We start from the raw sequence: 26,482 nt of genomic DNA, 5'->3' as shown, positions 1-26,482 counted from the left end.
CGTTTGGCCGTGATAAGGCCCAGATCCCAGAACCGTGCCTGTGTTTTGTTCAGCTTGGTTCTTTTATAGAGTCCGAGAATGCACGCCTCCCACGTGTCTGGCAGACCCGGGCCCGTGCTGTGGTTCAGGAGTGAGATCACCTCCCCCCAGTACGGTCAGGGTTGGGCAGTGCCAAAGCATGTGCAGGATATCTGCGCCCAGCAGGTCACATCTGGGACAAACGGCAGTGTCGATCGCGAAGTATCTGTTTATTCTATCTGGCGTTAGGTATGCCTGGTGCAATATGTACAGTTGAATGATACGGAAGCGGGAATTGCGGGGGACATTCACGGGACTAGCTAGTACTAGGTTCCACTCCTTATCTGTCCAATCCCTCCCTCGGTGCGCCGCCCATTTAGCCCTGATCTGCTGTGTGGGTGTTTGCGTGTGGATGAGAAGCGCCTGCGCTAGCCAATGCGTGATATGCGAGCCTCTGCCCATCACATGTAGATATTGGATCAGGTGATGCATCGGCGGCTCATCCTGGATGTCACCCCAGGAGTCAGTGTATGCCCGTAGTACCGACGCATGGAATAGGAATTGCCCGGCCGGGAGTCCCGTGGTGTCCGATAGTTCCGCAAACGGGAGCAGGGCCCCGTCAGCGTACAGGTCACCCATGGTCTCTACTCCAGCTGCGATCCAGTGGTCTAGATTGCGCGGCGTAACCATCCCGCTCCTCCTGGGGGTGCCCAGCAGGGGGAGGGCAGGAGCATACGGTCTGACATTTTGTGTCAGCTTCAGGCTGCGGAGAAAGCATTTGCGGGCCACGGCCATTTGCAAGGGCAGAGGACGGGGTCCTTTGGTCAATGGGTGAAACAAGGCGCATACCTGGGGGTGGGTCCATTGGTAGTCCGCAGTGGCCGTATCGTCCAGATGCGTATCGCTGAGCCAGTACGTCACCCATTGGAGCTGTGCAGCTAGGTAGTACAGCTCCATATTGGGGACAGCCAATCCTCCCTCCGCGGTCGGGGAGTACAGTTTAACCAGCGCCACTGGTGGTCGTCCCGCGTTCCAGATCAAGCCGCGAAGCATTGATTCCAGGTCGCGGAATATCCGCGTGGGGACATACGTGGGGATGTTCGCAAAGTGATAGAGTAGCCTAGGGAGCGCTATCATTTTAGAAAGGGCTATTCGGCTGGGCACGTTCAGCGGTAGAGTTTTCCAGAAGGACATCTGGGCTCGCAGGGAGGAAATGGCGCGCACCAGGTTGCCCTCTAGTATGTTCCCCCCTTCTGTTTCACACTGGTAGTAGGATTCTTCTTGTTTATTTATCAGTGCCCGTGGAGTAGGAATCCTACGTTGTACTCTACCTCCCTTCTTTGTTAAAAATAATGCCCTCTAGTATGTCCTGTGGGTCTCTATAGATGTGTAGCCCTAGGTATTTAAACATGGTCAGGTACCAAGCGAGCCGGGCTCCTCCGAGATGCACATCGCATTCCTCCTGGTCGCGGCTGAACGAGTATACCCCGGACTTGGCCCAGTTGACCCTGAGGCCCGAGACCTCCGCGAAGGTCTGGAAGATGTCCGATAGCTCGGCCGGTACCGCAGTGAGGTCCCGCACATAAAGCAGCAGGTCGTCTGCATAGAGGGAGACTGTGTGCGTTCCGTCAGCCAACGGGATCCCCCATTCCGCTCCTCTGTCCCATAGCAGAGCCGCCAGCGGTTCAATGGCTAAAGAGAAGAGGAGGGGCGACAGGGGGCAGCCTTGCCTGGTGCCTCTGCGCACCCCGATCTTCTCCGACAGCAGCCCACCCGTCCTCACTCGGACACTGGGTCTCTGGTAGAGCAGTCCGACCATGTCAGCAAAGGCATCTCCCACCTCGAATCTGTCCAACACTGCTCCCAGGTATGGCCATTCTACTGAATCGAAGGCCTTCTCCAGGTCCAAGACCAGGCACCCCGATCTAGGCCAATGCGTCAGAGCCGCTTCCTGAATCCGGAAGAGGCGGCGTAGGTTACGAGACGTGCTCCGCGCCGGCATGAAGCCGTTTTGATCCGCATGCACCAGAGCTGGTACCTCCAGGGCTAGGCGGCGGGCCAGGAGGGAGGTGAAGATTTTATAGTCAGTATTCAGCATGGCCAACGGCCTATAGGACCCCATGAGTGCGCCATCCCTGCCCGGTTTCAGCAGCGAGACCAGGTTCGCCTCGTTTAGCGAGTCTGGGAGTGCTGATTCCTCCATCGCAGTATGGTACAATTTGAGCAGCTCCGGAACCAGCGTGTCCGAACACGCCTTAAAGAATTCGGCGGGTAGTCTATCCGGGCCAGGTGATTTGCCGTTGGACAGTGCGAAAATGGCCTCGTGTATTTCTTCCGAGGAGAAAGGCGCCCCCCAGGGCGTCTTGCTGCGAGCCTATAAGGGAGGGCAGCGGGATGTCTGCCAGGTATTCTGCTATGTAGGCCGCGGAGACTCTCAGTTACGATTTGTATAGTGCCCGATAGTGCCCCACAAACGCTTGATGTATCCTGATTTGGGTGTACACTAGCTCTCCCTCAGCCGTGCGGATGACGGATACTGGCTCCGTGCGTTCCTCCTGCCTGACTAACCAGGCCAATAGCCTGTCGGGCTTGTCACTGTGTTGGTGCACTCGCGCCGAATGGGCCGCGAAGTTGACGTGTCGCAGCCGTTCCAGGAGTGTGTCGTGCTCCGCCCGGGCCGCCTGCAGCCGGTCTCCTGCACCTCCCACCGCCTCCTGTTCCCTGCCTAGTAGGTCCGCTTCCACCCTGCGCAAGTCCTCCTCCAGCTTCCTCCGTATGCTCCCCTGAGTGCTCAAGCAATGTCCCCTTACCACCACCTTGAGTGCGTCCCACTCTACTCTCGGGGAGGATGCTGTATCTGAGTTGTCAGTGAAGTATTGTGCTACGCAGGCCAGCAGGGAGTCTCTAAAGGGGCCATCTAGCAGTAATTCAGGTTGCAGTCGCCATGTGGGGATTGGTGGGCGCGGGTGTTCCCAAGCCATGTGTAGTGTGTGGGGGTTGTGGTCCGAATGTGTCCGACCCAGGTATTGAGAGTCAGTGATATGCGGCAACATTTCCGTTGACACCATGTATCTGTCAAGGCGTACGTGTAACGCATGTGCTCCCGAAAAATAAGAGTACACCCTAGTGTCAGGATTGTGCGCACGCCATGCATCTTTCAGATCCCACTGTGTCGCCCACTGTGTGAGTGCCCTCGTGGCCCCCTGGGATGTTGCCTCTGGCCTTGGCGGGACCGAGCGGTCCAGCACAGGGTCCAGTACCGTGTTATAGTCGCCCCCTAGTATCCATGGGACGCCGTGCCAGGGCGCCAATTTCTCTGAGATACGCGCCAGGAAGGTGCCCTGATCCGTGTTTGGAGCGTAAATGGACGCCAGGACCACTGGCTGCCCGTCTATGCGACCCTTCACCAGGACATACCTCCCCTCCGTATCTGTGTGAACTTCCGACATCACGAAGGGGGTTCCCGGCTTTACCCATAGCAACACTCCGCGGGCGTATGAGGAGTATTCAGTGGCATACAGTTGTCCCCTCCATCTCCGCCTCAACGCTGTCACCTCCGCCCCACTCAGGTGTGTTTCCTGCAATAGCGCGACCTGCACGTTCTGCCTCTTCAAGTAGGAGTAGATTTGATACCTGCGCGCGGGTGTGTGCATACCTCTAATGTTCCATGTGCATATTTTTATGGCAGACATTTTGGCAATACACAGTCCCCCCCGACATTCCCAATAGTAGCGGCTCCACCAAAGGCCCCAGCAGCGGCCCTCCCAGCTCTCCCGTTCCCACCCCCCACAGTACACTCAGCAAAGTCCGGGAAAACATTAGGACAGGGAAAAAAAACAATGAATAACAACAACCAATAGCGGGCTATCCCCACTAAAATACCAAAAGGGCAGTGGCGGAACGGGCCACCGTCCATGCTCTCAAGGGAGAGGAACATTCTTACTTGTCTAAGGGGCAGTGCGTGCTAAGCACAAGTTCGGCAAAAAGGATATATAGTCAGTTGGTGGAAGCAGGTCACTTCCCTGAGCCATTCAATACAGGACGTTAGTGGCCACCCACTACGGTCCAATGCTCCAAGTAACCCTTCCTGTGTGTGGCCAGGTGCGGATGTGTACTGAAAGACCACCCCTTCAGTGCCCTCCCTGCTTACCACTGGTGCCATAGGGCATTACTCACTGTTCCAGGTGTCCACAGTTCGGTCAGCCGGCAGGGGGGGGTGGGGGAGGGTGGGAGGTGGCCCCAGCAGTGGCGGGCGCCAGTCGCGCATCATTGTCCAGTTGACCACTGCCAGCCCTCCCTCGTTGCGGCAAGATCAGTGCAAACATCACCTGTAGAATCAGTGGATCAGGTCAGAGGTTTGCGGCGTGACGATGGGCAGTTCCACCGAGATCTGCGAGTTCGGGATCCCATATATGGCCTCGTCGTCGTCGCTAGGTACCGGCTGTTGGCCATCCTCCTGGGCTGTCTCTTGGGAGGGTGGGTTGCTCATTTGGGAAACCTTCTGTAATGCATCGCGTTGTTCTTGGAGCATCTGGTCCAGTGTTGGAGAGTGTCTCGCCCCCTCCTCCGCGTGCTGGGACTGTTGGGTCCTGTGTCTGCGGCGGCGTTGCGGTCCTCGTGGCCTGGTCCTCGTCTCGCCTCCGCGAGAGTGCTTTGGTGCCGTGTCCGTGCCCCCGTCCAGCCACTCGCTGGCCTCCACGGGTGTGTTAAAGAAGTAGGTGTTGTCTCCCGCCACTATTCTCAGCTTTGCAGGGAATAGTAGGGAGTACTTGAGGCCCGCAGTGCGTAGCCTCCTCTTCACTTCCATGAAGTCGTGCCTCTGGCGCTGTACCTGGATGGTGTAATCGGGGAAGAACATGATCGACGCATTGTCTATGCGTACCTCGCCCAATCGCCGTGCCTCTCGCAGTACCGTGTCTCTGTCCCTATAGTTCAGTATCCTGAAGAGCAGCGGCCTCTGGTTGGCGCCGGTGGTATAGGGCCTCGTTGGCACCCGATGCGCGCGCTCCACGACGAAGTGCGGTGACAGCGAGCCTTCGGGCAGAAGTGTCCGCAGCCAGTCCTCCACATGTTTGGCCGGGCGGGCCCCCTCCCATTTTTCAGGAACCCCCACGAGTCTAATGTTGTTGCGCCTCGCCCTCCCTTCCGCATCCTCGGCCCTGTCCTCCAGGAACTCTACTCTGTTCAGGAGGTCCTGCATTTGCCTGTCTGTCTGAGTGACCTTGGGCTCGATCTCCTTCACTGCGCCTTCCAGGGTCTTGGTTCGGTCGGACAGTTTCCTGTGGTCATCACGCAGGAGGGTCAGGTCCACTGCGACCCCATCTATTTTGGACTCCAGAGAGGTTCTAGTTTGCTGGAGGGACTGCTCCATTCGTTCCATCGCACGCTGTCGAGCCTCGCAGCCAGTTGCGGGTGCCAGCTGTTCCCTCAGGTTAGGCCGTCATTGTTGCCCCCGCCCCATGGCTGCGCCTCACCGGCTCGGATGTAGCAGTGGCCGAGGGGGCGTGAGCGACACGTGTGCCCGTGTGGTCTGGGCAGGTCGGTCAGGGCCCGGTCTTCTCTTCACTCATGCCCCACTGTCTCTCCGGCCGCCTTCACCTCCCTGGGGGGGGTCTGCAGGAGCGCCCCTCCGTGTGTCTACAATGGATGGCTGTTCTGTCCCCGGTGGTGCGCTGCCCCCCGGTCAGAGTTCCAGGTCCTCAGCGTCTGGCTCGGGGGCCGCTGCCTCCTGCCGGCCCCTCGGTGTCCGCTTCAGCGTGGTGGGCACCCCGGGTGGCGCCGGTTGCTGTGTGGTCCCTCCGGGGGGGGTGGTCCGCCGTTAGGGCAACCGCCGTCGCCTGCGTCCCCCTCGGGTCGACCACCGCCCCGCCGTGCCTCACCTTGGACTGGGCAGGTCGTGAGAAGGGGCCTCGGCGCGAACGGGGGGGGCCTGCTCACCCCGTCGCCCGGGCTCGTCCCTGGCAGTCTGCGGCAGTTCAGGGTGTCCTCCGGACCACTGGCGGGTCCACCTGGCAAGGCAGTGTGCAGCCCGTGAGGCCCGGGCAGCTCGGCGAGGGCGGGCCGTCGGGCCTGTCTTCTGGGCCCAAGCCCCGGTCTGTCCTGAATGCGCCGCCGGCCAGGGTGCGCCCTGTCCCGCAGGAGAGCTGTAGGAGAGGTCGGGGTCGGGGTCGGCCCCGTCGGGGCTCGGGACCAAGAGTTCGCCAGATGTGTCGTGGCGGGTTCCGGGGGGGTCGCTCGAGGTTTCGGGCGGCCACGTCCAAAATTGCCGGATAATTGGCTCAGGGAAGGGGAGCCGGTCGCGGAGCTCTACCCAAGAGCGTCCGTCGCCATTGCGTGCTTAGCCACGCCCCAAAACAATAGCACTGTTTACTTACATTGCTAAAATATACATTTTGGAAGCAGGTTTTATCAAAAACTTTTTCCGCATTTTGTAGCGGCCTATTAGACTGTTTGTAATTTTAAGAACTTAGTCACAGTGCTTTATGTTAAAGACTGGGACCCCGTATCACTAAACATGCGCAAGTCACTATTCACCCTGCAACGACCTCGTCTACAATGCCATTTCTGTGTTGGCTAAGTACCAGATCAAACCATACAGGGTTCAGGAAAGTAGAGAAGAAAAAAAACTTTTAAAAGTTCCGACTATTATGTTTTACGCAGGGAGCCTCAATCAAGGAACATCAAACAAGCATCTACTCCACTGGTCGGAATAGAAGGGATTTTCCATTTTCAACGTTCGGAAAAAAACGGCAGTAGACAGGAAGCGTTTAAAACGTTCACACGTAACGAACACCGGCCTTCAGACGGACTCTTAGTGGGCCGCCATTAATTTGTTACTTCTTCTCAACTACTTAGGCTACAGGCAACCTACTTTGCAGTGGCGTGAGCTCCTCAAAAGGTTCATAAACCAGCAGCATAACAGTGAACATATTGGCCTACTGAAAAGATATTGCTTGTGGTTAAGAAACAGTTACTACATAAGGCAACGTAAACCTGTGCAACTGCCCGAAATCTGTATCTGGAAGGAAATGGGAGGTGGAGGGTGGGGGGGGGCTTTAAAAGTAACAGCATTTTTTATTTCATTTATATGCTAAGGGTTCTAGTGACTGCGTTGGGGTAATAATGGCCGCAGGCAGTAGGGAGGCTGGCACTGCAGAGAGCATCGTTTCACTGCTCTGCGCCTCGTGGGCAGAGAGCCTCCCGATGACGCTCCAGTGTAATCTGTTTTGCAACATCATCGCTGTTCCTGCTGGAGCTGCACCCTCACCTGTCAGCGGCCACAGGGAAGGTGGGGACTAATGCGGAAGGAGGAAGAAATGTGCTGGCACCACCCTCACCACGGGCAACCTTGGGGTAACCTGTGCCCTGAATAACACCTACATCCTTTTAAAGGGTGGGCGTGGGCACTCTGTATTTAAAGCTCAAAACTACATTCATAAAAAAACACAACTGCTGACGTAAAAAAAAAAAGCCACAAACATCTGAAGAAAAACATAAATCACGCGGCTGTTACGCAGAAATGTAGCGCACCGCCCTGTTGCTAGGCACCACGCGTTGATTGTGAGAAAAACAAACGCTTTATTATTTTTTTAGATGCTTCCATTCAAAATATGTTTAAGAAAATAACCTGGAGAGAGGCGTCAGAATTAGCGGTTTGAAATCGAGAGGGGACACGGGGCGTGAGAGGATGACCATTTCCTATTTTAAGCCGAGTTGTTAGGTAAGGGAAAGGGAGAGAAGTTAATCGGTTTCTGTATAAAGGCACTGGGTGATGGAGCTGTAGCCCCAGAGGGAGAGTCCATGTGTTTGTGAGAACCCCTCCCTCATGGTTACCACCACCCCCATGCTAACGTTACCAGCTCAGCACAGCAGCGAGGACCCGGCATCGCGCATCATCATAAAACAGGAGAAAAGCAGTTTTGCACCAGCCAGCCACCTACCTCTAGTCCACGCCGTCTCTGGTAGCTCCTGGGTAGGATAGCGACCAGCATCCAGCCCCAGGACCTGCCGCATACGAACCGGGAAAACGAGGCTGCACAGACGGAGAGAAAGCTCTGGCAGAGGGGACCCCGGCGAGGAGAAAGAAGCGGCAGCAGGGATTAGAGGAAGAGGACGGCATCAGCCAACACACCCAAGCCCCGCCTCAAATCCCTCCTCCCAGCCCAGTCGCGGAGGAGAGAAAGTGATTGAAAATGCGCATGGGCACATGCTCTCCCAGCGGGCCAGGGCGAAGCATGGTCTCTCTGATCCATTTCCAGTGTAAACGAAGCATTTATGAAATAGGATGAAGCAGGAATTCAGTGGGTCGAGATCTAAAACTCCTACCTGACTCTTTCCCACCTTGAAAATTGTCCGAGATTTGCACAAGCAGAAACATTGTATCAATGCACGATACAAGAACAACTGCAGGGCCATAGCGATCTGCCGAATCACGGGAACACCCTCCCAGTGTTATTAGAGGGCATTCTTAAACCAGAAGTTACCGTTTCAACATTAAACACGGCTCACCTTCCTCTTCTTGGAAATTTGGACCGCCATCTTGCATCTCGCCATTTGTAGCCACGGAGACGACAATTGCACAGTCCACCCCTGCAAAAGGCACATCCAAAATGGCAAAAACATGCAGAGACAAAAAAAAAAACACATCCGCCCACCGCCGCAATGACGTTCTAAAAGGGGTGGAGAGCGAAAAAATCGCCGGAACGCCCACGAATCTGCTCCGACAATTACGGACAGATCTCTCTTCCAATGGCTAGCCTCCATTTATGGAGCTAGCCAATGGAAGAGAGAGGCGGGACAAAGCCCGTACTGCTAAAACTTAAGATTTTGCCTGCGCGGACACTGCTGCGCAGTGCTATGCCAGGCGAAACCTAGAAAGCACCCCAGAATTGAACCGAGGTTACAGAATAATAAAAATGGGGGCAATATTGGTCTTCTTTTCACAGCTGACAGCCAAAAAAACAGGGTGTTGTGGAGGACTCTGATTCTGGTGGAATCAGAATTTGTAAAAGAGCCAATTATTCATAAAACCTTTTTTTTTTAAACAACTCTTTTGAAAACACTAGCGTATAGTGCCATTCGAGTGCCACTTCCCTTCTCCTAAGACACAACCTCTGTGAAACAAACCGATTAGAATAACTGTTTGCTGTTTGAAACTAAGTGGGGCACGAATGCAGTTTAGTATTTTGGTTATTGGTGAAGTAAGGATAAGAAACCTGGTTACCTTTGTACCACTGATATCTATGTGGATCAGAGAAAATGCTTGGAGTGGTATGGTTGACAGGAGGCGTGCAGGCTGCTTAAATATTGTAGAGATTGGATTGTCAAGCACTAGGAAACAAGAGTGAATGCTGAATAAAACTAGAAACGCGAACACTTCCACAGCGAACGTGGTCGTGAACGTGAAACTGATCGCGCTACCTGGCTCAGGAGGCTGATAGGCAGTGAGTGGCTGGGAGGGTGGGGTGTGTGTGTGGTTGGGTGTCGTTGTGTGTGTGGTTGGGTGTCGTTGTGTGTGTGGTTGTGGTTCTGTGTGTGGTTGTGTGTGTGTGTGTGTGTGTGTGTGGTTGTGTGTGTGGTGTGTGGTTGTGTGTGTGTGTGGTGTGTGTGGTTGGTTGTGTGTGTGGTGTGTGTGGTTGGTTGTGTTTGTGTGGTGTGAGTGGTTGTGTGTGTTTGTGGTTATGTAGTTTGTGTGGTTGTGTGTGTGTGGTTTTATTTGTGGTTGTGTGGGTGGTTTTGTTTGTGTGGGTGTGGTTGTGTGTGGTTGTGTGTGTGCGTGTGGTGTGTGGTTGTGGTTGTATGTGTGTGTGGTGTGTGTGTGTAGTTGTGTGGGTGTGGTTGTGTGTGTGGTTGTGTGGGTGGTAGTGTGGGTGGTTGTGTGTGTGGGTGGTTGTGTGTGTGGGTGGTTGTGTGTGGTTGTGTGAGTTTGTGTGTGGTTGTGTGTGTGTAGTTTGTGTGTGTGTGGTTGTGTGTGGTTGTTTGGGTGTGGTTGTGTGTGTGGTTGGGTGTGGTTGTTTGTGTGGGTGGTTGTGTGTGTGTGTGGTTGGGTGTGGTTGTGTGGGTGGTTGTGGGTGTGTGCGTGGTTGTGGGTGTGCGTGGTTGTGTTTGTGTGGGTGTGGTGTGTGTGCGTGGTTGTTTGTGTTGTGGTCTTGTGTGTTTTGGTTGGTTGTATGTGTGTGGTTGTGCATGGTTATGTGTGTGTGGTTGTGTGTTGTGGCTGTGCATGGTTATGTATGTGTGGTTGTGTGTGCGGGTGTGTGTGTTTGTGTGTGTGGTTGTGGGTGTGGTTGTGAGTGTGTGCGTGGTTGTGGGTGGGTGCGTGGTTATATTTATGGTTGTATGTTGTGGTTGTGTGTGTGTGTGGTTGTGTGTGGTTGTGCATGTGGTTGTGGGTGTTTGTGCGTGTGGTTGTGTGAGTGTGGTTGTGTGCATAGTTGTTTGTGTGTGTGGTTGTGTGTGTGGTTGGGTGTGGTTGTGGGTGGGTGTGGTTGTGTGGGTGGTTGGGTGTGGTTGTGGGTGGGTGTGGTTGTGTGGGTGTGCGTGGTTGTGTGGTTGTGTGTGTGGTTGGGTGTGGTTGTGTGTGTGTGTGGTTGTGTGTGTGCGTGGTTGTAGTTGTGTGTGTGGTTATGTGTGTGGTTGTCTGTGCGAGTGGTTGTGTGTGGTTGTGTTTGTGTGTGTGGTTGTGTGTGTGCTTGTGTTTGTGTGGTTGTGTGTGTGCTTTTGTGTTTGGTTGTGTGTGTGGTTGGGTGTGTGGTTGTGTGTGTGGTGTGTGTGCTTGTGGTTGTGTGTGTGATTGTGTGTGTGGTTGTATGTTGTGTGTGGTTGTGGGTCTGGTGGGTGTGGTTGTATGTGTTTGTGGTTGTGTGTGTGGTTGTGATTGGTTGTGTGTGTGGTTGTTGTTGGTTGTGTGTGTGGTTGTGGTTGGGTGTGCGTGGTTGTGTGGTTGGGTGTGTGGTTGGGTGTGGTTGTGTGTGTGTGTGGTTGTGTGTGTGCGTGGTTGTGTTTGTGTGTGTGTGGTTGTGTGGGTAGTTTGTGTGTGTGTGGTTGTGGGTGTGGTTGTGATTGTGCGTTTGGTTGTGTGGGTGTGGGTGGTTGTGTGGGTAGTTTGTGTGTGTGTGTGGTTGTGGGCGTGGTTGTGTATGGTTGTGTGGGTGTGGTTGTGTGGGTGTGGTTGTGTTTGTGGGCGTGGTTGTGGGTATGTGCATGGTTGTGGGTGTGCGTGGTTGTTTGTGGGTGTGGTTGTGTGTGTGTTGTGGTTGTGTGTGTGGTTGTGTGTGTGCTTGTGGTTGTGTGGTGTGTGTGTGTGGACGTGGTTGTGTGTGTGGTTGTGATTGTGTGTTTGGTTGTGTGGGTGGTTGTGTGTTTGTGGTTGTGTGTGTAGTTTGTGGGTGTGGTTGTGTGTGTGGTTGGGTGTGTGTGGTTGTGGGTGTGGGTGTGTGTGGTTGTGTGTATGTGCGTGGTTGGCGGTGTGTGTGGTTGTGTGTGTGTGCGTGGTTGTGTGTGTTGTTGTGGGTGTGGGTGGGTGTGTGTGGTTGGGGTTGTGTGTGTGGTTGTGTTTGTGTGTGTGGTTTTGTGTGTGGGAGAATCCCGAAACCTTGTAAGCACAAGGTGGGGGATGGGCGGAGACAGGGAGCAAGCAAGAGGAAAGACGGATGGCGCTGAAGGCTGGCGGTTCGCGCATGCGGGCTCGCATGTAGGCAAGCTTGTCGCCAGGCAGCAGCACTTTGAAAACTCACCTACTAAAGTCTCTCCCATCAACGCATGCGTGCTGACTCAGCGAGACCTAAAAACCATTCACAAGCAAAATAAGCACTAGTAAAAGGCCAGCAGGCCACTTCATGCTTTGCCAGTTCTTGCTCTAATGTGTGTAATTGCACCAAAAAGAAACCACCTCTCGTATTAATCATCTTAGTTAGCTGTTAAAACAGCTGATTGTGACTCAAGTCAACTAGGGCTTATCTTTTTGAAGTTGATCAAATGAGTACTATTGAGGTAGGTTCTAATTAGGGTGACTAGAATTATGCGATTCTGCGCCTGCCGAGTTTTCCTCTTAATTATGGATTTGCCACATAACCCATGAACTGCTGCATATTCTGCAGATTTTAACAAAAGATTGTTTCTAACTTAAGCCGATCAAAACTTATTTAGAATGTGGCGACATATGTCCCTGCACAGTGGAAGGCCCTGCTCAAAGGATGATTTCTCATTTTTCAGTTGCTTATTGCTGCATTTGTTTGTTAAACAGGTACTAATGGGGTTAATTTTTGCACAAATAGTGTTACTATGCGAAAAATGACAAAATAATAAAGTAATACTGTCCTAAAATGAGCCACATTATGCCTTTCAATTTGCCTTTTCTTGCCTCATAATTTAGGTAAACCGCTGCATAATTTGTGCGTTTCCGTATGCATAATTCTAGTTTTTATTCTGGCACTATGATCCACTTAATTCTCTAGTCCACACTATGATAATATCATTATTATGAGTATTATTTTTAATGGGGGACCTTTTTCCACAGCATATCTGGTTCTATGTGTTTTAACAGAGGACAACTCACTCTTGACTTAACACGGGCTACTCCATATTTTATACAACTTTTATAACTAACTTAGCAAACCACCTAACACATGATTACCAGACAACCCTTCTCAGTGTTGACTTTTCTTTTTGCCCTGTTAACCATTGGCTTTCTTCGACCATCCTCTTTCAGCCTTTAGCTTGAGACTTAATAATGTCTCAGCTCATCCTGCTAGAGTTTCTTCTCTCATTTAGTGCTTTTGTCTTTTTGGTATATTCTTCTGTCTCCATTAGAGTGCTTGCACTGACCTGTATGGGGGAACTACTTTACAACAGTAGCCCTCTTTGTCCTCTCAGCTGGATTCCTCCTGTCTGCCATCCCTGATGTACCTACCTTTGTTGGATTTTCCAGTTTTTATAATGCTTGTTGCCACGTTTTTGCTACTTTAATAATACATGTAATCGGTGCTGCTGTGACACAGCACTTAAGTTCTCATTTTAACGAGATTGGAGAGACGAAAGCCTGAGTCATCCATGGCAAGTTTAGGACACATACTCATTTAAGTAAGCTAAAGCTTAGAAACTCACTGAGATTTCATACTGGCCAACTCTTGCTGACCGGTTAATTCAATGCACAGGTTAACACATACTATTGCAACTGACTAAATGAGAGAAGGCACATTATTCAGAAATCACTTAAATCTTGTAGACCCACTGCAGCCCCAACAAACACATTTGCACATTTATTAGTGTACGAAAAGGTGATTGGAGCTGGTGCGTGTATGAGGCCCAGGTGGAAAATCAATTGTTTTCTCTCCGCCTTGCAGATTGACGTTTTGTGACTGTGGAAGCAACGAAATATCTAATTGTGTAGCTCTAGAAATGAGATTGATTAAATACAGAGTTTACAAACGGAAAATAAGAAGTAACATCGCCCCCTGACTGTCTTTGCCTAAGTTAATACAATTAGTTGCTCGCAACACCGCAGATATTGCATTAGCTTAAGGTAGAAGGAGACCAAAATAACTATTTCTGAAGTACATCCCTACCTCTGCCCTGCCCGTACATACAATGAACAGTGGGAAATGCACCCAATTTACGACTGAGTTCAGCCGTATTTGTGCTTTTTATACGTCTTGTGAGACCTAGAGCACTTTCCTTGGTGGTCCAGTTGCATATACATAGTACTTCATACTACTGCCGAGGTCGTGAAGTGCTCTGATATGCATCTGGTTCCTGAGCATCCTTCTCAGTGCATTGTCGAAAGGGTATTGTTTATGATTTGGTCTATATGGAAATTGTTGATAAGGTGGGCATGGTTTTGTGATGTGAGCACACATTGTTACTGCGCAGAAGCTTGAGCGTTGCAGAAAGTGTGAGAACAGATACATCCATTCCTGCACTTCTTTTGGGGTGGGCAGTATAACGTGGGAAACCACCGTTAATGTGCATCAGTCGGATACAGTATGCTATATGAAGCACAGGCAGTAGCATCAGATCCTGAAATGTGGCCTCCTACATCTCAAAAGCCTAATACCGGTCGGTAACGACCGAAATTCGGTCATTTCGGCCGTTACCGACCGGTATTAGTCTACCTAAATCTGGCCCAATATCACCACAGCAGAAGAGGCCCTTAACTGTCTGCTGGCACCTCCATCTGAATTAGTTTGTTTTACATATTTTAGCTTTTTTGAACAATTTTTAAATATATTTTAGAACAGTATTGGTTCATTATGCATGTTTCAGGTCATTTGCACTTTTTCTATCCTTTTTGCTGCTAGTTATTGAGTACTGTATGCTGAAATTGTATGTCTTCGTTTTTACTATGAGCTTTTTAATTTTTATTTATTTCTTACATTGTTAGTTATTGCATATTTCCCCCTGAATTTTATTACTCTGTTTTTTTCTGCAAACTTCTTAAATATTTATAATGCTGCTGGTCATTTCGTGCTGTATTTTGAATTGACAAATCCCCTCTTTTTACTATATGTTCTTAATTCTTAAAGTTTCATAGTAGTATTAGATTGTAATCTTCGTAAAAGTCCATTAAGTATTCAACAATGGTAACCTGATTAGATATGGTTCAATTAACTTCCTGGAATGGTTTCTGTGTATATGCTCTTTCTATTTCTATATGTTTTTATATGGAATGATGATTTAGTACCGTATATATTTTTTTAAAATCCTCTTTTAATGGAGTGTTATGTTGATTTTTGGATGTGACTTCTTCACCTTATATGGAACTCTTCGGAGTCCCGAATCATAATAAGTAAACTTGGCCTAGCGCCTGGTGCTACATTCCTTAGATGACCAGGTCAACAAATATGCCTATAATTCTCCATAGAAATATTGCACTTGCTAGATGTACAAAGTTGGATTTGATTTTACATGAACATGATAGAAGACTTAAAGTACTTCTGACCAACTGTTCATGCCCTTTGACAATCCCTTTGACAATCCCGAAAGAAACCAGCCCCAGTCCACGCAGAGTAAAGCACTTTGGATGTCAGCCTTCTGCAACAACAAGGTGAAGCGTCTACTTCAGGGCAGAGCGAGGAGAATTCACCACAAACCTGGCAACTACTGCTGCACTCTACATTGGGGTGTCTCTGCAAGACATAGGCGGTGCAGCCACGTAGAAGAGTAGACACATGTTCACCAAGCACTAATGCCTGGACCGGTCTGGATGTGAAAGCAGCATCAAGTTCTGCAGTGGGGAGGCAACCTGACTAGTCGGCTTCCCTCTCTATTCAGACCCCTCAGGATATTGCAGTATAGATTTGCAAATTTGAGGCATTCGTATCTGCTGGCTGTGGCTTCCCAGCACTTGCGGGTCTTCCCCAGACATACCTTTCGCAGGTACCCCTATCCATTGCCAGATGGCAGCTTAGGAGTTCTGTCAAATTGACCACATTCCTAGATTCGAGCTGGAGCATCAAAGTTTCCAGTTGGGAAATGAGTCTAAATTTCACAGGCAAGGCAGGCAATTTCACTGCGAGAGTGAGCGGTCATTCCTGTGCATGACGGCCTTGCAGTCACTCTGGATAAATCAGCCGTCACCTGGCTAGTGTCCAGGAAGACCTCCAGGTTTGTCCCCGGGCTTAGACGGTTTGCTCATGAGAAGGCAGACATTGAGGTGCTAGGCTTGTGTGTCCTTCTCTCCCCCCTTGCATGTGAAGGACATCAGTGACGGGTATCAAAAAAAGGTCTTTGCAGGAGAGTAAGGAAAATGCCTCGTTTTCCCGCATGCTTTTTTTTACACATGTCATTACAACGACCGCGTTGTAGCAACACATGCCATTACTCCGCAAGTTGGAACAACAACTTGCCCTAGGAGGGGCGCTGGATGTTGGAGTAGAATAATTTACTATTCCAACTTCCAACTCCAGTCTGTGCAACAGTAGTGAAGGTGTTGGATTTTAAATCCAACACCTATTGCCCCTAGAGCAAGCCTCTGTTCCGACTTTGCGTAGTAATGGCGTCCGTTGGTAACGACCACGTTGTAATGGCATGAGGTGTTCCGGTTCCGTTGTAAACGATATTTAGCAAGAGGTAGCCATGCACCGCCGAAGCATGTGTATATTCATGGGTCGTAGGATTCCAGCCACACCAGACGTTGTAGAGTCTGTGATCCAAAGCCCAGCTAGGCAGGCCCCTCCCTTCCCTGGGCTCCACTTCTCGAGACCTTAGGGAGTCAAAGGGACCGAAAATGTTGTTAAAGTCACCCTCCAAGATGAGCCTGCCAGTGGGAGGGGACAAGATCAGGTCCCTGACCGAGGTCAGCGTTGAAGTAGAAAACTGCGGGGAGACATACACACTCAAGAGGTGATAAAAGGAGCCTTCTAATGATCCCTCCACCAACTCAAATCTGCCTGAGATGTCGCGGATCACACTAGATACTGCCAGTGGCATAGAATATGTAGAGAAAAATTGCCCCCAGAGCCTCAATAAAATCCTGAGTGATAAACCCTTACGCACCCATGTTTGGCCAGATAAGAGCAGTTGGGTCTCCTGAAGCAATACCTCTGAGGGACAATTTCTGCAGAGGAACTGCAGGACAACTCCCAGCTTAATGCGATCTAACAGTCCCATTGTCATTCCATGTCAATGCCATTAACGCCGTCATGGCGGGTCAGAAACAGCCAGTGTTTGCTGCGGTTGAGGTAGAACAGGGCTGTATCTCGCATATAGTGAAACCCCACTTCCACCCGCCTCTTGGGTGTAGGCCTCAGTGGGTTGGAGGGGACATGTGCCAGGGAGCATCCTTAACTGGGAATGAGGACAGCTCAGCATGAACGTTGTCTGTAGCAGGTGAGGCGGACGTCCCCTCCCCGTCCATGTCTGACAGAGCCGAGGTGTTTTAGCAACAGCCTCTGCAAGAATGTTTCCTCCACCGGTACCTCCCACTCTCCTCCAAATGGCCCCAGCTGCGGCTGGCCCAGGAGCAAAAGGCATTGTTCTGTTTGCCATTTTCAGGCATCCTCCGGAGAGTTGAAACAGTGGGATCTGCCCATGAAGAAGACGACGACCGCAGGCACCCCAAAAAAAGGAGCATGTATTGGCGGGTTGTGGACCGGAGAATGGGTTTGACTTGATCGTAAGACTTGCACTGGAACCGAACCGGTTAGGTGTAGTCAGGGTAGCCATCATTTGGCTGGATCGGTAAGTAAGTTGCTTCGCAGGATTGTGTATTTATTGCAAAAATTAAAAATCTTGGGTCGCATGGGGGTCGAGGCCCGGAGGAGGCTTTGGCCGAGGGACCTATGAGCTCATTCGACTATGAAGCGTTTTGACAGACGGCCACGGTCGATCCAGGATATGAGCCCTTATTCTAGGAAGGCCCCCGGGGCAGCACCCTCCGTCCCCCTCGGGGAATTCAGTAAAGTGAAGGTTGCTCCTTTAGCTTCTGTTTTCAGTGTTTCCACCGTGGCGGGAAGGGCCACAGACTCCATGGTTCGACATATCACCTCTGTTTTGAGCGCGCAGACAGCATCCTCCAGTTCCGAAATGCACCCCTGTGCCTTGTAAACTCTGGCTGTGGTATTGCGAAGATCTTTGCATAAGAGGGCCACATCCATCCAAGCCTCTCCTATCTTGGATTCAAGGATTGACTGTAGGATGACTGTAGTATATTCCCACCCTGCTTCTAGGCAGACTGGGCCTTTCCTCTACTCGTAGTCATGTGTCCACCTGTAAAGGCCGTAAATTTGTCAATTTTCTATTGGGCGTCTATCACCGGGGCCTTGTCTCATCCCATGTTGGCACCTTGGGTCTCAAAGTGTCAGACCGTTTGATTTCAGGTGCCCCTTGTAATGCGTGGGAGGCACACCCACCATCCCACTAGCTCTGCGGAAGGCACGGCACGAGCAGCGGTGCCCACAGGAGCAGATTCTGTGGTGCAGGCTAGGGCGAATTGCCCCCCCCCCTCATCTCCCCACTCCCCTTCCGCTCCACCCTATCCCAGGCTATCCTACCGTCTGGGCCACCCAGTGGCTGAAAATGGGACCCCGGCGAGTACCTCTTGTTCTGTTGGTTGGGACCCAGGCCAAACTACTGAGTCACAGCATCCACAACACAGTTTGTACCCCCTGCTTCCCCCCCTTCCTGGTTGAGGGAGGGTCCACTGCGCAGCTGAGACTGCCACGCCATCCCGGCCATAGGTTGTGCCAGGGAGTGAGGCTCTACTCGCCTGGCCAGTGTGGGGCTTTGTTAAGTGGTCTGTTGGTCAGGCCGTGGCAGATGCCTTGGTGTAGCGCCGTTTCCTTAGGCCCAACGGTTCTGATGGCACCACCACAGGCGAGTCAGGACGGAGATGGGAGTGCTCCATGGGGGAAGGCTTCCGGCTCTCCTTGCCTCTCCCCCTGGTCTTTTGTCTTGGAGACCAGGCCACGACAACAAAGTCTGTACTGCAGCACGGAGTCGTCCACCTGCACCCTCCCCTGTGGTTGAATGGCCCCTCTAGCCTTGAAGCGTCGTCCTGCCTGCCGGTCTACGCGGGCCTCTGTGCTACCTCGCTCCCAGGGTGTCCTCATGCGCCGGTCCTGGTGAGAGTAGCTCACCGGCAACTCCAAGAATCAGCCTGGGCTAGAGTGGGAGGCCAAAAGTGAGCGACCACCATTTGGCCGTCCCTATTTCCTCAGTTGGTGTAGCTGCCCATTGTTTGGCAAATACATATTTTGGATAAGTAGCTGTTGGGTGCATTATATCCAGTTATTTACATATTCTGGCTGTGTTGGAGCATTTTCAGAGATCTTTTTTAGTGCTGGTGTAAGGTGACCAGTCATATAAAACACATATAGTATTAGCAGGAGAAATTCAAAAGCATAAGACACCCAATGTTAACTTACTTGTACAAACAGAAACAATATTTCAATTAAGAAATGTATGATTTTCGCACAAGTTTTCTATTTTTGATTTAAGGTAAAAGTAACTTTTTTGCATCAATGTGTGTGGTGTCTTATATGAAAAACAGAACTAAGTATTTTAGTAGGATTATAATAATCCTGCTGATAACAATTGAAGTATTAACAACGACCGATTTATGCTTTTGACCTTATCCTACTACAGCTATTTGCTGTTTGTATGACTTTTGTTTGTAGCCTAGGCTCAAGAGGGGTGTATGGGCTCAACCCTATCGCGTTTTGGTTTGTAAGGTGATAAGGGCATTTGTTGATGGAAGTGCAGTTACATGGCATGTCTGCGGTGAGCAGTGTTGTCTGTCTAGAGATCTCTCTAACTATGCTGTGAGGAGAATTGATGCAAACAGGCATTTTTTGTATGTGGATATGTATACTGAGACGTCTGATGAATTGGAACTCTTTTTCCTTTCTTTATACATTCAAAGTCCATTATTGAATAACTGAATGTTTTTCTTCTAATTGTTCATCTGCAGCTACCCTCACCAGTTACTCGGAAAATGTGGAGCGGTCAAAGTATGGAGGGGAGGGCAGCAAAGACCTAGGTTGCAGAGGAAACCTGAAGCCCTGGCAGTCTCAGAAGTCCAGCATGGATTCCTGCTTGTACAGAGTGGACGAAAACATGACTGCCTCTACATACAGTCTCAATAAGATCCCTGAGAGGAACCTGGACTCCGTCCTCTCGCAGTCTGTGCAGTCCATCCCACTATACCTGATGCCACGGCCAAATTCAGTGGCAGGTAAGCAACTACAGTTGTCAAGCAGATGGTTTAATCTTCCCTGTGTAAACACATTTTATGTTTTAACTCTTTTGTTGACCTACAAATCATATATGCATGTTCAGATAGTTGAGGGATGCGTACAAACATTCATGTGTTTACTGCGACTCGCTTTTTGTGAGCCGTTTCAACAACTTAATCCTGGCTTTGTGAGCAAAGCCTGTTGTGATCTGTGGTGGGCTGCCTCCCTTCTCTCTATGCTTATATGTGCAAGAAGGAGAAACCTTATAAAAATGTTTTGAGAGCTCTAGATAAAGGAGTAATCGAAGTTTAAAAGTAAGAAAGATCAAGGCTGAAGAAAGAGTTGTTGCTAAGGGCTCCGTCATGCTGCAGATTAGCTAGGCTTCGTGATAATCATCAGCCTTGCAGGATTTGTGCATCTCTTCATGTATCTTTATTTAAGGATTGTAGTTTGTATACACCGTCTCATCACAGTTCTCACCAGAAGTGCGCAGGCGTAAAATGCAATAGGCGTTTCAAAGCAATAAATGTGCAGCGCAATGATCATCTGTTTTTGCAAGTGCTGTTCGTATCCCTGGAGCGCTGCTTCCATAAGGTTAATGGTTACAAATGAAAAATGCTATCATTTGAAAAAGAAAGGGAATTGTAGTCTAACCAAAGATACATTTTTTTTAAAGTTCAAGGTGCTTTATTAGATTTGACAACCAGAGATAGACAGTGGTCAACGAAATAAATATACGGTGAGAAAGGCAGGATACAACAAGGGGGAGGGATAGAGGCTGTGCATAAGATGATACAGTAAACAATTGTCGATGGTAGATGATCAGTACTTTGCATATGAGTTGATACATAGGTAGGCATGAAATATCACAATGGAGTTGTAGAAGATCATTACAATTCGAATAGTTGAGATTGCAATAAAGTTCATACATGTTATACAAAAACTTATAGATGACCTTGAGGGTTAGATACAAATTGAATGATATACATTGACATCTATGACTCATTGGTGTGCACAGGTGTGAATAAAAAGATTTTGTCTCACATGTTTGAGGGAAGAAGGTGACACAAGTAGCTATATGGCCTGGTGTAGAAGAAGTGGCATGGAAACGCGAAATTTGAAGGGGGGCGAGTTTACCTGTGGGAAAGATCATGGTGGTTTATAAATAAAGGCACTTGTGTCTAGCGCATTCCAAATTGAGCAGCGCGAAGATCTCCACAGGGAGAATTGGATAGCAATAACAATGTTATCGGCTTCTCTGAGGAAAGATAACCACTCTTGCCACGCCACTTAAAAAAGAGACCGCTTTGAAATTCTACCAGTTGTTTAGGACTAGTTTGCAAGCTAGAGTGAGCATTAAGTCCATTAGGAAACAATTGTTGTCTTTCTTGAATTGGGGTTCCAAAGGACCCAAAATAATGTATGGGAAATCTATTGTGGGAAGAATATTTAGAGTATGTGTAATGTAGTCAAAAACTTTATTCCAAAGGTCTTGGAGGAGGGGGCACTTGAATAGCATGTGAGCAAGGGAGCCCTCTTGTTTGCCGCAGCACCAACAGTTAGGATCTTTTGTAATGCTGACCTTGAAGAGTCTTGAGGGAGTCAAATATGTCCTATTTATTAACATATATTTAGGGACACTTGAAATTTTACCTGCGCTGAGTAGAAGAACGCTGAGGATCTTTGAAGCTCTCTCCTTTGGTTTTCTGCCCCGTGGTCCCGTGGGCTTTGCTACCGCCTCCCCTCCTTGCCGCCACTGCTTCGCGGGTGCTGTTTCATCTGGCTGGAGGTGTGTCAGCAGTGGGGCGGTTGGGCTAACTGCACACAGGTGGTGGTAAAATCGCGCTGGAGGGACTCGCTCTCCCAGGAGTCCCTGCACGGCCCTGGTCACCTGGCCTGCGCACCCTGTGAGCCCCACCCCCGGACCGGCAAATGAGATAAAACCTATGCTCTTCCTCCTGTGATTGGGACACTTGAAATTTTACCTGCGCTGAGTAGAAGAACGCCGAGGATCTTTAAAGCTCTCTCCTTTGGTTTTCTGCCCCGTGGTCCCTTGGGCTTTGCTACCGCCTCCCCTCCTTGCCGCCACCGCTTCGCGGGTGCTGTTTCATCTGGCTGGAGGTGTGTCAGCAGTGGGGCGGTTGGGCTGACTGCACACAGGTGGTGGTAAAATCGCGCTGGAGGGACTCGCTCTCCCAGGAGTCCCTGCACGGCCATGGTCACCTGGCCTGCGCACCCTGTGAGCCCCGCCCCCAGATCACCATATCCTCTATTTGTTTGGACCGGCTCCACGTTCCGCGGGATGCGAGCGGGACGCCCGGACAAAGGGCGGACAGTCTTAGACAGTCCGAGACAGGCCGTGACTGGACTGGGCACGACATACTGCCCGTGCTGATATAAAGATACTCCCTTAAAGTAAGACATATTGTGTATGATCATTACCTTACTGAGGAGCACTATCTAGTCTTACCCTTTCGTATTGTACATTATTATTGTATGGTATTGAAATCGCGCTGTAATTAATATTATACAGTATGCCAAAAAAGATTCCTGCCGCTGTGTCTAACACTATGGATAATTATTTGGTTCAGGTAGTAACAAAAATTTATAGTGAAAGAAGGCAGTCACTAGGATGAAGCCAATCCCCCATTCTCCATTCTTTGAGCCCACCTCCAAATTCTCCATGGATAGATATACCATCCCAGGCTGTAGGCAGCGAAGTCCCTGACACTGATCTTCGTGACAGCGAAACTTTTAATCAAAGTGTACTTTTAGAGGTTGACCCAGAAACTGATCAAGAAACTGACCACGAGTCACAGGTTGATGTTATAGTAGAAGATTCTCCCACACATGTGGACGCAATAGTAGAGGAACCTCCCATCCCTGTGCCTGTAATTAGGGCGGTTAGAACATGTTGAAAAATCCAGTCTAATCGCGGAGGGTCACGATCAGGGAGAAAAAGGGTTGCATCACCAGTAAAAACAAGGGATAAAAGTAGGGGGTATGGGGAAGATAGTGACAAACAAATCATGGATGATGAGTTATTCAATAGGAAAGCGGACATGATCGACTGTAAGGTCAAGGCCATCATCAAACCGCTGGTGGCTAAAATAGACAAACTCACCGCTGAAGTAAAGAAATTGGGTGGGGCCCAGAACAAGATAGTTGAGGAGGTGGCTAACACAACAACCCTAGTCTCAAATCTAGCCCACACAAATAAAGAGCACACTGTGAGTGGGACAGAGGGAGGTGAAAACGTGGCTCCGACTATCCCCCTTGGACAGGTACCAGCAACAGAACATAATCAGCCAGAGATAAGAGAAGATTCCTTACTAAGATCAACTGTAACGACCTCACCAGGTTTAGAAAAAGATTCCTTACAATTCATAGTAGAAGCCTCACCCTTGGTGTTGGTACTGGCAAATGTACCTTCTTTGGCACCTGGCCAATCAGAATCTCCAACATCCCTGATAAGCAAGGCTTTGCACTGGCTGTCAGGTAATATGCAGATGACTCCCTGGGGGAAACAACAGTTAGCAGGGGAGATTAAGATGGCTAGAAGGGTAGCCTGGATAGGGAACAGCCCAAAAAAGTTCAAAGGAGATTGTATTGTATTGAACTTTTCTAACACGGCTGTACTCCCCAATGTCTTGTTAAATATACTCCACCCTCAACGTAGGAGTGGTACTATCGTTCCAATTACTTAAGAATTTTTTTATGGAAAACAGCGAAGCATGACATATCCCAAGACATACCCTAACACTACAAGGCCAGGGTGGAATGCAACGACAAACAGATGGGGCATGGGTGCTCCTGTTAACGATTGGGGGATTAGTTTAGAAAACAGGTTTGGTGTTCTTTCAGGGTTAAATGACTGTGATTGACTCAAGAGGGATCAAACCTCGGCATATAATAACCACATAAAAAACATCATTAAATCTCCTGAGGCACAGCCGGGAGCCACGTTTTTCTTGCTCTTTTAAAAACCGAATTGATTGGAATCCTTTTAACCTTTGTTCACCTGCCTGCCACTCATGACCCCTGAACAGCGGATTTAGCGCTGCAACGAGCGAGGCTGGGCTTGATCAGAACTGCCGCCTTCCTCGCGGTGCACAGGCCACGCCCACTCACTTAGGCCACGCCCCTTTTCGCCAGCGTTCTTAAAGCGCCGAGAACCAGCGCTGCTGGAATCATTAAATCTCCTGAGGCACAGCCGGGAGCCACGTTTTTCTTGCTCTTTTAAAAACCGAATTGATTGGAATCCTTTTAACCTTTGTTCACCTGCCTGCCACTCATGACCCCTGAACAGCGGATTTAGCGCTGCAACGAGCGAGGCTGGGCTTGATCAGAACTGCCGCCTTCCTCGCGGTGCACAGGCCACGCCCACTCACTTAGGCCACGCCCCTTCCCAACTCCGCCTTTCCAACAGCATACAGGATGTGTCCATACCGGAAGCGCAGCGGACGAGCGCAGCGGGCGCGCCGTTTGCGCGCCGAAGGCGCGCTTAAGGCAAGCCCGTCTGCGCCCGTCCGCGGCCGACCGGGGCCCGGGCCATGTCATTCTGCCCAACTCATCACCTCTTACGCTCCCGGGGACTTAACTGCTCTACACTCACTCCGGCCATTGGACACTACCAGCTCTTCACGCCTGCGTCATCTAGGTATTTATCAAGCCCGTAGCACCTTTTCTGAGATTCAGACTATCCCGTCTTCCCTCACCTCTGAACCCATAGTCTCTCTCCCACTTCCCAATCCCCTGCCCGCTCAGACATCCGCTAACATGGAATTAGCAATCATTTATCTTAATACTCGATCACTAGTCAGTCACCAACTCGACATCTTCCACCTCCTGGACTCAGACCGACCTGACGTTCTTCTCCTAACCGAGACCTGGCTGAATGAGGACTCGTCCCCCGACATCCTGGCCGCCATTCCTCCGGGGTATTACATACTCCAAGTCAATCGGCCTGCTGACAAACCAGGAGGCGGCGTAGCTGCCATTATCAAACTTCCCCTCAGGTTCACTTCCCTCTCTTTACTCACTATTCCCCAGGTGGACTGCCTGGCTATTAGATTTGATTCCTCTGTATCCCCCCTAATCTGTGTCTTGGTATACCGTCCCCCTCAATCCATGCCTAATTTTTCTTCTCACTTTGGTGACTTGCTTTCCCAGCTTACAATTAATAACACTAAACTCTTGGTCCTGGGTGATTTCAACTACTGGCCGTCAGATGCCCACGAAAGCCCGCAATCCCTTGCTTTTACTGACTTATTAACTGGGCTCAATGGTCTTCAACACGTTCACTCACCCACTCACTCCAAGGGCCATATCCTAGACCAGGTGTGGACCTATAATCTTGACATCAAGTCACTCACGATCACACCCTGTCACTGGTCTGACCATCACCTAATTTCCTTCCTCCTCCTGGTCCCTCCTCCGCCCCCTCGTAGCCGAGGCACTAGCCTCTTGGCCAGAAACTGGAACAAAGCAGACCTTGACTTATTTTTTACCTCCTTAACATACTCAGTTCTGCCCAGCTCTGGTCCTATCGACTCTCAAGCAGCTGCACTCGTCAAATGGCTAGAATCCGCCAGTGACAAGGTCGCCCCCCTCAAGCTAATTAGAACCAAGCGCCCTCACGACGCACATCGCTGGTTCTCTGACAACCTTAAATCTTTAAAACTTGGTCTCCGCCAAGCCGAGCGTCGCTGGCGTAGAAGCTATGATCCCTTAGAAAAACCTCCTTTTCTAAAATTACTGGGAGAATATAAACGAGCAATCTCAGCCGCCAAAACCACCTATTTTTCCACCAAAATCCTCAACTCTGCGCAAAAATCTAAAGACATCTTTGCCATTGTAGAAGAACTCTCACATCCAGATAGGGTGACCATCAAACCCCTTCCATCTCAGGCACTCTGTGATTCCCTCAACTGCTTCTTCGTAGAAAAAATTAGCAAAATCAAAACAAGTATCTCCTCCACACCCCCGACTACTCCCCTCACTGAGGCTGCTCCCTTCACCAACCTTCACTCTCTGACTCAGTTCCCTCCCCTATTAGAAGATGTCTTCATTGCCTTGCTTAACAAAGTTTCCTCCGGCTCCCCCACAGATTGCTGCCCTCCCGCGATTCTCCGGGCTGCTTTCTCAGCCTGCCCCACCCCCCCTCTGGCCCTCCTGAACAGTTCTCTTCTGCGCGGTGAGGTCCCTAGCCAGTTTAAGAACGCGGAGGTAGTTCCCATTCTAAAGAAACCCACTGCTGACCCTACGGTTATGGGCAACTTCCGTCCCATCTCCCTACTTCCCTACCTAAGCAAAGTGCTCGAGACGTATGTGACTAGTATCCTCAGTTCTTTCATTGAGGACTCCAACTTCTTGGACCCCCAGCAGGCCGGGTTCAGACCCGCCCATTCAACAGAGGTGGTCATTCTCTCTGTAATGGAGGAACTCCGTAGAGGCGCCGATTCTAACACCCACCAAGCCTTGATTCTTTTGGATCTGTCGGCGGCCTTCGACACGGTCGACCATACCATCTTGGTCGACCGTGTCAAAGAGGCTGGTATCGGAGGGACGGCCCTTGATTGGGTCCGCTCATTCCTGACGAACCGCCACCAATCTGTCCGACTCTCCCATTTTTCGGCTGACAGGATGAAACTCACCTGCGGTGTGCCACAGGGTTCGTCTCTGTCCCCACTTCTTTTTAATTTGTACCTTACCCCCCTGATCCGCTCCCTCCGGGGAAGGAACGTCACTGCATTTAACTATGCAGATGACATTCAGCTCATTTTCAATCT

General features: G+C 50.2%; 1 protein-coding gene across 2 annotated transcripts in view; it reads left to right on the top strand.

Moving 5' to 3' along the window:
• The window catches only part of TANC2 (tetratricopeptide repeat, ankyrin repeat and coiled-coil containing 2), a 2,475,706-nt gene that overhangs the window by 1,775,075 nt on the left and 674,149 nt on the right, over positions 1–26,482 (top strand). For both annotated transcript variants that reach the window (XM_086923824.1, XM_086923825.1), the window contains one exon: positions 19,427–19,690. In XM_086923824.1, the coding sequence (XP_086779950.1) occupies positions 19,427–19,690 (264 nt within the window). The remainder of the gene's footprint in view (positions 1–19,426; positions 19,691–26,482) is intronic.

This window comes from Lissotriton vulgaris, chromosome 5 (genome assembly GCF_964263255.1).
Source record: "Lissotriton vulgaris chromosome 5, aLisVul1.2, whole genome shotgun sequence".
NCBI lineage: Eukaryota > Metazoa > Chordata > Amphibia > Caudata > Salamandridae > Lissotriton > Lissotriton vulgaris.
The sequence above is the reverse complement of the archived record's forward strand: the minus strand, read 5'-3'. Positions and strand labels throughout refer to the sequence as shown.